The sequence below is a fragment of the Crocuta crocuta genome, unplaced genomic scaffold (genome assembly GCF_008692635.1).
Source record: "Crocuta crocuta isolate KB4526 unplaced genomic scaffold, BGI_CrCroc_1.0 scaffold180, whole genome shotgun sequence".
Classification (NCBI taxonomy): domain Eukaryota; kingdom Metazoa; phylum Chordata; class Mammalia; order Carnivora; family Hyaenidae; genus Crocuta; species Crocuta crocuta.
In genome coordinates, this window is record NW_027527549.1 from 1,509,381 (window position 1) to 1,522,535 (window position 13,155).

A 13,155-nucleotide genomic window follows, 5' to 3' on the forward strand; every position below is an offset into this window, starting at 1 on the left:
AGAGCTAACTCATTCACGCTCCTCTCTGCTCATTATTTTCCCTTGTAGGATGACAATCGAATAGATTTCAATCTACACTATATACCGTTTGACAAACACTCTAAAAATCAAGTGTTTTGCTGCATGCAGTGCAGCTTAGCTGGAGTCAGCCTCAAACTCTGTAGTTACTTATGAACGAGAGGAACCTCAAGTAATGGGAAAAACTTTATGAGTATGATCTATCTGAAGAAAGAGAGCAATCTTAAAATGTTTATTTCTGAGAGAGACAGAGTACGAGCAGGGGAGGGGCAGAGACAGGGGAAGACACAGAATCCAGAGCAGGCTCCAGGCTTCGAGCTGTCAGCACAGAGCCCGACGCAGGGCTTGAACCCACAAGCGGTGAGATCATGACCTGAGCTGAAGTCGGACGCTTAACTGACTGAGCCACCCAGGCGCCCTGAGAACGATCAGTCTTAATTTACTGCTTTGTCATTGACTAGAGCTGCTTTCTGTAGAGTAATGCACCCTGAACCTGGCACTCCAAACTCACTTGACTGAGGAAACGCGCAAGCTTTGTAAGTGGGTCACGGTACTAGGCCAGGTTTACCAGTAACCTGGCACGAGTGAGGATCTGAGGGAGTCGCGCTGGACAGGAGTGTGGCAAGGGACAGGGCTACCCTAAAGTCTCATCTCTCAGGCAGGGAACAGACACAGTCTCTTGGGGCTGAGAAGGTGAGGCAAACTGGATGAGGCATTAGTGGGATGAATTTTCCAGTGGGGCAATAATATCATTAATAAAAAAATAAAAGATGGCGATATTTGGTGTCACAAGTGACTTCAAATTATGACCTTAAGCCAGTAACCCTCTGCTCCCAAAAGGTATTCCCTCTCTTCCATTAAGAGAAACTTGAGAAAGACAGGGGCGTCTGGCTGGCTCAGTCTATGCAGTGTGCAACTCAATCTCAGGGTCATGAGTTCGAGCTCCACATTGGGTGCGGAGCCTACTTAAAATTAAAAAAGAAGAAGGGGAGAGTGCCTGGGTGGCTCAGTCAGTTAAGCATCTGACTTTTGATCTGGGCTCAGGTCGTGATCTCACAGTTTGTAAAATCTAGCAACGCCTAAGGCTTTAGTGCAGACAGTATGGGGGCCTGCTTGGGGCCCTCTCTCTGCCCCTCTCCCTTGTACGCATGTGCTCTCTCAAAATAAACAAACTTAAAAAAACCAAACAAATTTGAGAAATATGGCTTTAACACTCCATCTAACTCCCTCCTCCAATAATGAGCTTTGTTGCTGTTTAGCTTTTATTTCAGAATCATGAACTCTGCATTACAGAAGGCGTGGGATAAGTAGAGCCTGTAACCCAAAAAAACAGCAGTGAGAGCGTCAAGGTCACAGGGACCGATGGCAGGCAGACGTGCGCAAATACTTTCTTCTGAACTGGGAAGTCATCTGTTATATGCGATAGTTCCTTCCAAGTAGAGGGTTAGGATGCAGCTGGAGCTCTACTACTGGACCAAACACCTGGGTGCCGTCCTGGCTACAGAGCTTTGACGAGTCCCTTGATCAGCACCCACTACAAGTGTGTGTGGGAGCAACAGCACCTGCCCCCTGCGGTTTCTGGGAGGAGCACATGACTTTTGCAGTCACGTGAGTTTAGTTCCCCTCCCTCAAGGGCTTAGAACAGGGCTCAGCACACATCAAGCTTTATGAAACTGGTGCCCCTGGTGATAGTGACGACGGACGGCACAGACCGACACTGTATCTCAGAAGTCCTGCTTGGCAATCCCACATCTGTTTAGAACTCACCCCTTTATTTGAAAATACATAAACTGAAAGTTTCCAACTTACTGTACATGTTAAAAACTTTCAATAAAGATCTCTTGGATACAAAATATGGTCCACTGGTTCAAAATTAATTCTATGATATATCATTCTAAAGTCATACTTACTTTGAAAGCCTAAAGTTGCTGTTGTTTTTTTATGGCAAAAAAAAAAAAAAAACAACAAAAAACCCCCCAAAAACCCCAGCAGGCTGAAAGCTTTTGCTAAAATGTACGAATATAACAGCTCACACTCTACAGTAAACATTTAACCACTGATGATCTCCTTGAGGTGCTGCTCTCCCTTACGGTTCAGATGCTCAGTTTTCTGTGAAAGCCCGGTCTGCCTTCCCTCCACCCATCAAATTCATCTGTCTCTTCAGAAGTCTTGCTGGATGTTTTCTTTGTTCGCCTCTCCGTGTTGCTGCTTCATTTGAAAGATTTCATTTTCTAATTGCACAATAGTCCTTTCAATCTCGTAATTCTTGCTGACGAGGGATACCCAACTAGACAAGTTAAAAAAAAAAAAGGAAAAAATAATATAAAAAATTTCTTAGAAGATTTTATCATATGTATGTTTTCAGTCAGGGTCATATCATGAACCATTTTAACTTTCCATTTTAAAAAACTGAGGCACAGCTGGGGCTAAGTGGACAAAGGGCACATAAAGTCTGGCTGTAATATTTCTTACAACTGAACGTGAATCTATAATTCTTTCAAAATAAAAAATGTTAAAGCTAATTAGAAACGGTTGAAGAGACAGAACAAGGTGATGGAAGGGAATATTTAATGGGATTAAATAGAGAGAAAATAGGGTAGAGGCAATAGTTAAAAATGAAAGTTTCTAGAACTAGTAAATAATCCCACGGGAAAACATCTCTCTGACCAATGAAAAGAAACAAACCTGTATATCTGAGAGATTCTATTAGCTTGAAGAAAACTGAAAAGATGGGTAGACTGATAACATAGGTTCGTGGAGGAGGAGGTGAAACAAGAATGACGGGCGGGAGAAGGGGGAAGGGAAATCGCAAAGCAAAAAAGAAATGACACAAAAGTTCCTGATTATATGTAGGGATTCATATAAACTTAATGGCGTACATGAAGAGCATTTTTAAAGTAAAATACGCAAACACAGGGGAAAAACAACATGAATGGTCAAAGTATGAAATCTCCCTCCCTCATGAGTTAAAAAAGTAAGTTTTTTTTTCCTTTTAAAAGGAGGAGAAGTAGAATCCTTTCCAGAGCAGAAACGCCAGACGGAAGACGGGAGCTCTGAGGCCGGAAATGGGCAGCGGTGGTTCTGTCCCTGCCTCTGCCTTCCAAGCCTACCTTCAAGAGCCAGGCAGAGGCAGGGAGGGCGGGACTCAGAATGCAGCATCTTTGACACTCGTGGCATAACATCTGAACAGTGTTGAATCAAATTATTAAATCCTGATCTTAAAATGTGCTAAGTGATTTAAAAGATGATGAAACTGGGGCACCTGGGGGTTCAGTCGGTCGAGTGTCTGACTTTGGCTCAGGTCATGGGCTTGAGCTCCATGTGGGCTCTGTGCTGACAGCTCGGAGCCTGGAGCTGCTTCTGATTCTCTGTCCCCCTTTCCCTGCCCCCCCCCCCCCCCCCGCGTCGTTCTGAAAGGCAGTGCGGGAGGNCCCCCAGGCTCTGTCTCTCAAAATAAAATAAACACATAAAATAAAATAAAAAAAGAGGAGGGAACTGAAGATACGCACGCTGACTCCATCTCCCTTAACTTGGACCCAGCTGTGAGCTGCATGTTCTTTCGCTGCCAGTTTAAGTCCTGAATATGTTTCCTGTAAAACATCATTTATTAGACCCGCCTACATTTTAACAGGAGACGAAAAAATCAGCAGAAAAATCTATAAGCAACATAATACAACATCTTTAGTTCCCTGAGAGGAACAGATACATACAGTAAAAGACTGATTCCAGGAATTACCTTTATTCTATTTTTCATTTACAAATTCCATACAACATGCTCACACAAAACCTAAACACACAGTGCACAGACCTGTACACACAGAGACTGGAGAGCAGCCCTCCTCCCACGTGCCTCTCCTTCTGACTACCTGCTGTTCAGTTTTTGGTGGGTGTTTTTCCAATCTACTTTCTTTCCAAATTCTTTCTTACATGTGTACGTGCAAGATTAATTTCTTAAAAATAGTCTCTATGCCCAACACGGGGCTTGAACCTATGACCCCAAGATCAAGAGCTGCATGCTTTACCCCAGACACCCCAAGATGAATTTTTTTAAATTATCAATCAGATTATAGATGTTCTTCTGCAACATTTTCTCCTTCTCAAAGTGCCTTTTCCATGTCTGCAGATTTGCAGATTGCAAATAACCTGGTAGAGATGTTTTCAGATCTCAAGTCTGTTTCTTCTGTGCTCCAGGAAGGCAAACCCAGCACTGGATGCTGAACACAGCAGGTCATCCAGTTTTACCCCCGTATGACTACAGTCCAGGGGTCCCTTTTCCTTCTCATCCCGATTAATAAGGATTCACCTAAACTTTAAAGTAAGAAGAAAATAGGGGCACCTGCTGGCTCAGGCGGAAGAACATACAACTCTTGATTTTGCATGATTTTGAGCTGTGAGCTCAACCCCTATGCTGGATGTAGATTACTTGAAAATAAAAATTTCAAGGGGTACCTGGGTGGCTCAGTCAGTGAAGCATCCGACTTTGGCTCAGGTCATATTCTCACAGTTTGTGAGTTTGAGCCCCCATTTCAGATCCTCTGTCTCCTCTCTCTGCCCCTCCCCTACTCATGTGCGCTCCCTCAAAAATAAACAAACATTAAAAAAATCGTAATAAATAAACAGAAAAATAAAATAAGAGGAAAAATCAACTTACCTTAACTTCTGGAGCTCTTTCTGTGCATGTTCAATCATATGAACTAGATTTCTAAGGAAAGAAAAGAGGAAAATCAGATTAATATACATTAAAATGTACTAATACCAACTAAACGTGATCTAGTTGATGCAAGTTCAAGTTCTTCTGCTATTGAGCTCTGTGCCAAACACCACATTAGACACTCTATGTAACTATTAGCTAATTTAATTTTCCTAAGAATTCGTTGAGGTAGGTATGATTACCTCTATTTCCTATGTGAAGACATTAAGCTTAGAAAAATTAAGTAACTTGGTCGAGGTAACACAGGTGAGTGTCAGAACTGAATTCCATTTTAGGTCTTTTAACCTCTCAGGCCCAACCAGTTTACTGATATCCTGATTTCATATACTTAGGTCACTTCTTAAACTGTAATTACTTCTTTCCATAGAGAAGATGGAAAATAACTCATGATTGTACTCATTCAAATCCCTATCATCTCCCTATTTCTATACCCACATTAATCGTGTCATTCTTCTCTCCCATCTATTGCTAACTGGAGACAGAAAACTGTCATGGAGGGCTGCTGATTCGGATTCAGGGCAAGTCAGTTCTCACTAGCACAGGGGCGCAGATGAGTGATGTACAGTAGTGTGCAATCATCATCCTGAGTGAAGTGACTAAAAAAGTTTTAAGTGTTTATTTAGAGCATACATGCACGCAAGCAGGGATGGGACTCATGAGCTCTGAGGCTGTACCTGACCAGAGCTGATGCTTAACCAACTAAGCCACCCAGAAGCCCCTGAGAGAAGTGATTCAAGGGCAGATGCCAACCCTCCTCCATGTTTTTATTGAGATGTAATTCACATAACCATATCCATCTCCTCTGAAGGCAGTAGAGAATCACCTTTAGGGTCCATTTCAACCCACTATTCTCTTGCTCTAGATCCAATATTGTTTCCTGGCTTCAGTGACTCAAATATCCTGCTCTTCTCCTAAATTATTACTCCTCTGTTTCTGCCACCCCCCCCCCCCCCCCCCCNCTTATCTTTACTTGAAGTGATTAAAATTTTTTTAAATGTTTATTTATTTTTGAAGGAGGGAGACAAGCAGAGCATGAGCGGGGGACAGGCAGAGAGAGGAAGACACAGAATCTGAAGCAGGCTCCAGGCTCTGAGCTGTCAGCACAGAGCCTGACGCAGGGTTCGAACTCACGAAGAGCCATGGAGATCACGACCTGAGCCGAAGTCGGACGCTCAACCGACTGAGCCCCCCAAGTGCCCTCCATAGCTTATCTATGAGCATTCTATGCTCCTGAGGACAATCAAATTTGGCACCCTATTCCCGACCTCTGACCTTCAATAGGAGGAAGCTTTCCCTTGAACTACCTCTTCCTGCAAGCCCAGTTTGTCTTCTTTCTTTCACCCTCCTAAGTACAAGCATACCTCAGAGACACTGCCGGTGAGGTTCCAGGCCACCACATTAAAGTGAGTATCGCAATAAAGCAAATCAAATTGCTTTCCAGTGCATACAGAAGTTAATGCTTATACTATACTGTAGCCTATTGTGTAATAGCATTAACGTAAAAAAAAAAAGTACTTGCCTTAATTAAGAAATACTTTATTACTAAAAATTGCTAACCACTGTTTGAGCGAGTTGTAATCACTGATCACAGATCATTGTGACAAATAAAATGAAAAAGTTTAAAATACTGAGAGAATTACTAAAATGGGACATTGAGACAGGAAGTGAGCTACTGGAAAATGACACCGCCAGACTTGTTTCAGGCAAGGTTACCACAAACCTTCAATTTGTAAAAAATGCAATACAGCAAAATGTCACAAAACAAGGTGTGCCCCTATATGTCACTCCTCAAGCACTCTGAACATATTATTAAAACTGATGGCATTACTTCATGGGAGTCAGAAGAGTTCTAGTCCAAATGGGACTAGTCTTCAAGAGAGTCAGAAAGTTCTAGTCAGTTCTAGTTCAGAGAGTTCTAGTCCCAGCTCTGCCCTAAACAGCTGTGTGTCCTTGAATGAGTCATCACTGAGGCTAAGCCTAAGCAAGCCTCCATAAAACCAAGGGCTGACCCCGAAGATTTCCCTTTAAAATCACCAAGTACATAATTCTCTCATTAATGAGATGCTTTTTTTTTTTTAAGCAATCCTGTACCAAGACCTTAGAGCTAGCAACTTTCTGCCCATGCCCTCAAACCCCTTCACAAGGAAAGAAAACTTAAACAAGATGGGAAAGAAAGAAGTGGATTAGAGTGCAGCCTTAAATAAATTGAATTTGGGCAGACTAGGTAAAGGAATTCCAGGAGGAGGCGAGGCATGAGGAAAGGCCCACAGGCAGAGTTATGATAGTCACAAGACAGAGGATTCCTCTGGATGGAGTAAAAGTCTACCACTGAGATACCCAGCCCTTTGCCTTGAAGACCATGTTTCTAGTTTGGACCTTACCCTGCAGTAAATGGGACATTATTAAAGGCTTCTAGGCAAGTTGAAAGCAATGCTTTTTCCAATGTAAATTTTCCACTTTGTGAAATAGACTTAAAAATTTATTATTTTTTTTTTTTTTGAAAGAGAAAGGACAAGTGGAAGAGGGGCAGGACAGGGAAGGAGGCAGAGGGAGAGGGAGAGGGAGAGAGAATGAATCCCAAGAGGCTCTGTGGCTTGAACTCACAAACCACATCATGACCTGAGCCAAAAACAAGAGTTGGACGCTTAATGACTGAGCCCCCTGGGTGCCCCACTGTTAAATTTCTTTATTACCCCAACTCCATTTTTCTTTTCTTTCCCTTGCAACATATTCACAGAAGAAATGGAAATGTTTTGCTCTGTAGTTTCCCCAATTCTGGATTTTGCCCCTGGATCCTTACATGACCACAGAAATTTAAAACATAATTCTGAAAACCTGAGAAAAGGTATTTATCATTTTGTGATTTTGCTTTATTATTCTAGGAAAGATACTCTAACAAGTAGTCTGATGCAGTCATGAGGTTCAATGGCTTTTTCTCCTTAAACTTCTAATAGAAGACTCAGGGGATTTTAGGGCTCAAAGGCAACAGAGAGATCATCTAACCATTGAATTTTATAAATAAGAAAATAGAGTCCTGGGTAGGTAACAAAACCTAAAGCTAAAGCCAGTTACATGGACCAGAAAGAGGGGCTCGGTGGCTGGCGTGGGCACGGCGCTTCCCATGTGAATCTTTTCTTACAGTCCATTCACATTATTTGCAGAGTCCGTACCTGTGAACTTGCCTATTCATTCAAGTTTACTTGTAACCTCAAAATTAATACTTGCAATGCTCGATGATCATTAACCACATGCTCGGAGCAGCACAGAATTTGAGCTGCTGGACGAGGACATTCTCGCCGAAGCGGAACAAGGAGATGCTCTGATTGTTCCAGGTTTCATACAGACATGACGAAAGGATGGGGCTTTTTGGGTTTTTTTAAATGTTTATTTATCTTTGAGAGACAGAAAGCACGCACATGTGCAAGCAGGGGATCAGCAGGGAGAGGCAGAGAGAAAACCCCAAGCAGGCTCTGCACTGTCAGCAGAGCACGATGTGGGGCATGAACCGTGAGATCATGACCTGAGCCGGAATGAAGAGTCAGAGGCTTGACTGACTGAGCCCCCCGGGGAATTTTCTCTTTTATAAAATAAAGAAAACCGAATGTACCAGGACCAGTTGTTTTTAGGATTTAAGATCAAAGCCTATGCGAGATGTGTATATATATATATACACAACCCTTATTTACCCCAGGAGATGAGATACAGTATTTACTAATTCAGTATTTAAGGCCACTTTATAGAACATAACACGGAATAAATGAGAATCAACATTGTGAGCAATCTGCCACATGAAAGATTACATTCCGCTGTGTTGTGAGTGGCCAATCAGACCCCGGGACTCATGTAATTACGATATTATACGATAGACAGAGTTAGGTTTAAGTCCCCTCCGTGCTCCTTGAGACGGGTCTCAAAGCCGTGGCTTTTCATGTGGGTTCTAGCAGTTCTAGGACATGATCCAAGTGAAAGTCCACTGTGCTCCTTTTATCCCACTTTCCTACCCTACTTCCCACACTTTTAAAAAAACACAGCTGTGGGTGGGAGGGGTTTATAAGAACAAACAGCTTCTTACTCATTATACACTTTCCAGGCATTGCATCCATGCTGGGACATTAGTTCCAGGTTCTCAATTCGAACCGCCTGATGCTCTAACTGGGCCATAGAATTGTTTACACACTCTTGCCATGCAGTGATGTCATTTTTCTGACCCGAGGAAGGGGCTGGAAGTTCATATCTGAAATCAAACAGCAATAAAATCTTTATCTTTCCTTCCAACAGAATGCCTCACAGGCCTGTGCACAATGTAAAATCCACAGAAGACTACAGATGGAATCCTTGTGCAGGAACCCCGAATCTATTTCCTTTAAAGAATGCTGTGATAGCTCATTAAATTTCCTTCACAATCCACTGTTTAATGGGTCATTATACTTAGGCTCCGAGACATGCTGCCATGAAGGAGTTACTGTCATGAATACCTACAGAGCGGAAGCACCTGGAAACAGAAGAACTGGGGCATCGTGGAACTTCTGCTGCCTTTATCACTCAGGACAGACAGGGGATGGAGCACAAGAAAAGCAGCAAGACAGTCTCTGGTTCTACAGACTCAAACCCTCTTCTAACCTATACATATGCCGAGAGGTTAGACCTTCTGTGCGTGTGGCCCTCTCTCAAAGGCTCTGACAGATTACTTAGCACTTCTCACAATTCCATAGCGATCTTGAAGCCAAAAGGGATCTCAGATGTTAAGCAACCCTATTCTCCATTTTAGAGCAAGTAACAAAGGAAGTTTGGGTTTTCTGCCCCTGAGAGAAAAGCAATTTTGGAATAAAGTGACAGGGGAGGGAAGAGAGTGGAACCAAAGTCAAACTACCCTGGCACTCTGTGCTCACTAATGCTGCCTTGTGTAAAGGTGAGGCAGGAATCCTTGTAAGCCATTAACATAGCTTCACCCAGGTATGTTATCAGCGAAGAGGCCTAATTAGGAACATCTCCTTGAAAAATTTTAAAAACATGAACCTCATTCCAATTCATCATTCCTCTGTTGTTGCATTTTAAAATACAATAGGTTGCATTTTTTAAAAAATTTATTTTGGAGAACGAGAGAGAGCGTGCAGAGGATCTGAAGCAGGCTCTGTGCCTCCCTCTCTCGGCCCCTCCCTCACTCATGCTCTATTTCTGTCTCAATAATAAATAAACATAAAAAAATTAAAAACAGTGCAAAAATTTATCTGAATATTAATATAATTATAAGAACCACTATTACCTGAAAAAATATAAATACATAGAATCAGGTAAGAATTTTTTCTTTTCAACATTTTAATAGAGCTACAGCAGTTTTACCAGTAACTTAAAATTGAACAACGATTTGGGTCCAGCTGAACCCAGAAAGAGAACTTACCGTTTCATACTGAGTAATTCTATTGGTTGTCGAGCAGCCAGTCTTTCAAATTCATTTCTCATTATGTCGGTCTGATTTGGAGAAAGAATTATTTCCAAAATCATATCGACAACTTACAATTAACAACGACCAAACAGATCATGAATCTAACCTGCCTAAATATCTGTACTTCATGCTATCCATTACTATGGATCATTTCCCTTCCCACCAAGTCTTCTCTGCGTTAAATGCTCTCAAGGCTCAGAACACACATGTCGTACGTAAAGGGACCCACAGTGAGGAAAAGGATTAATCCTAGATCAGCGTTTCTTAGTCCAGCAGCACATAATAAATAACCAGATGGGAGTTTTGAAAACAATTCCAATTCTAGTTATATCCTCCCCCTCCCCCACCACCCATGTAAGCGTTCTGAGGTGGAGACAGGACATGATTATAATTTGTTTTTAACTAATTACTTGATTGTATTGTCAAGCCTGTGGTGATCTAAGTATTCACTGGGGGGCAGGGAAGGAGGAAACGACTTGGACGTGAAAGAATTTGCTTTTGCTTTAGGGGCTATGTGCATAAACCCATACTTTCTTTTTGGTCCTGGTTGCTATTTTCATACTTTACTCTCTTCAAAGAATGAGAAATGGGGAAAGGGAAGAGACTGGTTCTGCTATCTGTTCTAACAATTGTAGAACTAAAAAAAAAATACATAGTAGAGCTCCACTCCTTTAGGTCCAATGCTTTGGTCAATATCCTATTCTATTTCTGTTCAAACAATTCCTGGCCCGAGTAAAAAGAACTGTTTCAGTATTCATTTATTTTATTTTATTTACAAATAGTTTATTGTCAAATTAGTTTCCACATAACACTCAGTGCTCATCCCCACAAGTGCCCTCCTCCATGCCCATCCCTCCTCCCCCCCACATCCATCAGTCCTCAGTTTTTGTCAGCATTCAAGAGTCTCTCATGGTTTGCCTCTCTCCCTTTCCCCCAACTTCAGTATTCGTTTATCATAGTGTTTCAGCTACCCAATTCCTGGTGTAGAATAGACTTCATAAATAGGTTTTCCCCCCATAAATAATTGTTAAATGAATTAACGCAAGAGCAGTTTTTCTTTCCTTTTTTTAAAAGAAAATGTTTATTTTTATTTATTTATTTTGACAGAGATAGAGAGCAAGCAGGGGAGGGGCAGAGAGAGAGGGAGATGGAATCCTAAGCAGGCTCCAAATTGTCAGCATGGAGCCCAATGAGGGCCTCAAACCCACAAACCATAACACCATGACCGGAGCCGAAATCAACAGTGGGCCCCTTAGCAATTTTAAGTAAAAATGTGGGCCTCAAACTTACAACCTTGAGGTCAAGAGCGATATGCTCTACCAACCGAGGCTGCCAGGCACCTGGGAAGAGCAGATTCCAAAACAATTTGAAGATTTGTTATGGTCTTAGGCAAATTAGCTTCTCTAGGCTGCAGTTTTCCCATTTGAAAATGAGGATAATAAACATAGTTACACAGTTCACAAGGCTGTTTTTAGGACTGAGATGGTGAGCCCAGTACATTATTAATTGACTTTTTTTTTTAATAAAAAAAGGGTTAAATAACCAATACACTAATTATAAACACAGGAGGCATCTGTTGTATTTAAGAGAGCTGAAAAGAAAACTGGGTTATCTGAAATTTTTAAGAGCCAATCTGACAAAGCAGCATAACTGTACTTTTTAAAATAATTTTTTTAAATGTTCAGCCCCCCTGTACTTAGTTCTTAATGTGACACCATCTAAGTTTGCGTAGCAACATTTATTTATTTGTTTGGGTAACATTTAGAAAACGCATGGGAAAATAACATATCACAGGAGCACCTCTCTCCAGTGAAAATTTAACCAACTTCCCCCCCACATTACCTCAATATAAATACTGCATTTTTTGTTTGTTTTCAATTTGAGAGGGAGGGAAAGAGCACGCGCATGGGGGAGGGGAAGCTACGCCGGCTCTCCAGCAGGCTCCGTGCCTAGCGGGGAGTCCCCACGAGGAGCACGATCCCACGACCTGGGATCAGGACCTGAGCGGAAATCAAGAGTCGGGCTCTCAGCCGCCCGAGCCACCAGGTGCCCTAATACTGCGTTTTAATAACAGAATTCTTTCATTAAAGACATGGTTACCTATAACGGGAAAGAAAAAACCCCAAACATATATATACTAAAATGCCTACCAGAATCTATCAGTTTAGAAATGATACTTCACATTACATTTGGCTGATCACACCCTAAGTAGTATCCTGAGTGCACTTCTGGGTTATTTTTTAAATAGTATTTTACTTCTATACAGTTCGTCACTTCGGTCATAGATTCGGTAAATATCTAGGCTGTGATGCAAAGGCCGCCCCCTAGTGGTTCTCAGGGGCCTAGGCAATTAGGCTTAAATACATTGAAAATTCCTAACGACCCGTTTTAGTGTAGACCTTAGAGAGCAGAGCACACCTTCGGAAATTTACGCCAAAGGGCCAATCTCTGAAAAGCGTACACACTAACTTCTGCCTGGTTCGCTGGTTCGCGAAGCCCCAGAAAGCCCTTCAGTGGGGCTCAGAATTAAGAAAGCCGGAGAACGCGTACCTAGTGGTTCTCAAAGCCCCCGCAACGCCTACACAACGGAGTAAGTAGTAGCTAAGCAAGCAAGCGTTAAAGCCGGATTTTAAGATTCACTTTTCCGTGGCTACGACTCTCAATCCCAAACATTCCACAGCACTCAAGACGTCACATTTACCTCAAAAGCGGAATAATCCGGGGCTGTCAGGTAGCTCAGGTAGTTCTTGGTAGGTCGGTATCTGCGGGTCTCCTCCTCCACCAGCGCCGCCGCCTAGAAACGAGCACAGGGGCCCGGACGGGGACAGCAACTTGCAAGGTGCTTTCTCGGCACGAAGGGCCAGAAAGCGCTGAGCCAGCAGCACCGACAGCGCGAACTTACCGCTTCCCGCACACCCGGCGCTTCGTAACCTTGGTCAAAATACGGCAGCGCGTCTACGACAACCTCTCCGGCGACTAAACC

At 42.5% G+C, this 13,155-nt stretch overlaps 1 protein-coding gene across 1 annotated transcript in view; it reads right to left on the reverse strand.

The window, feature by feature from the left end:
• Positions 1-1,769: 1,769 nt before the first annotated feature.
• The window catches only part of BCAS2 (BCAS2 pre-mRNA processing factor), an 11,478-nt gene continuing 92 nt past the window's right edge, over positions 1,770-13,155 (reverse strand). Inside the window, 7 exon segments of the mRNA XM_077767043.1 lie at positions 1,770-2,305; positions 3,528-3,608; positions 4,670-4,720; positions 8,802-8,963; positions 10,128-10,198; positions 12,874-12,966; positions 13,075-13,155. The exon segment at positions 13,075-13,155 is cut by the window's right edge and continues 17 nt beyond it. Of these exon segments, the coding sequence (XP_077623169.1) occupies positions 2,179-2,305; positions 3,528-3,608; positions 4,670-4,720; positions 8,802-8,963; positions 10,128-10,198; positions 12,874-12,966; positions 13,075-13,155 (666 nt within the window). The 3' untranslated portion in view covers positions 1,770-2,178.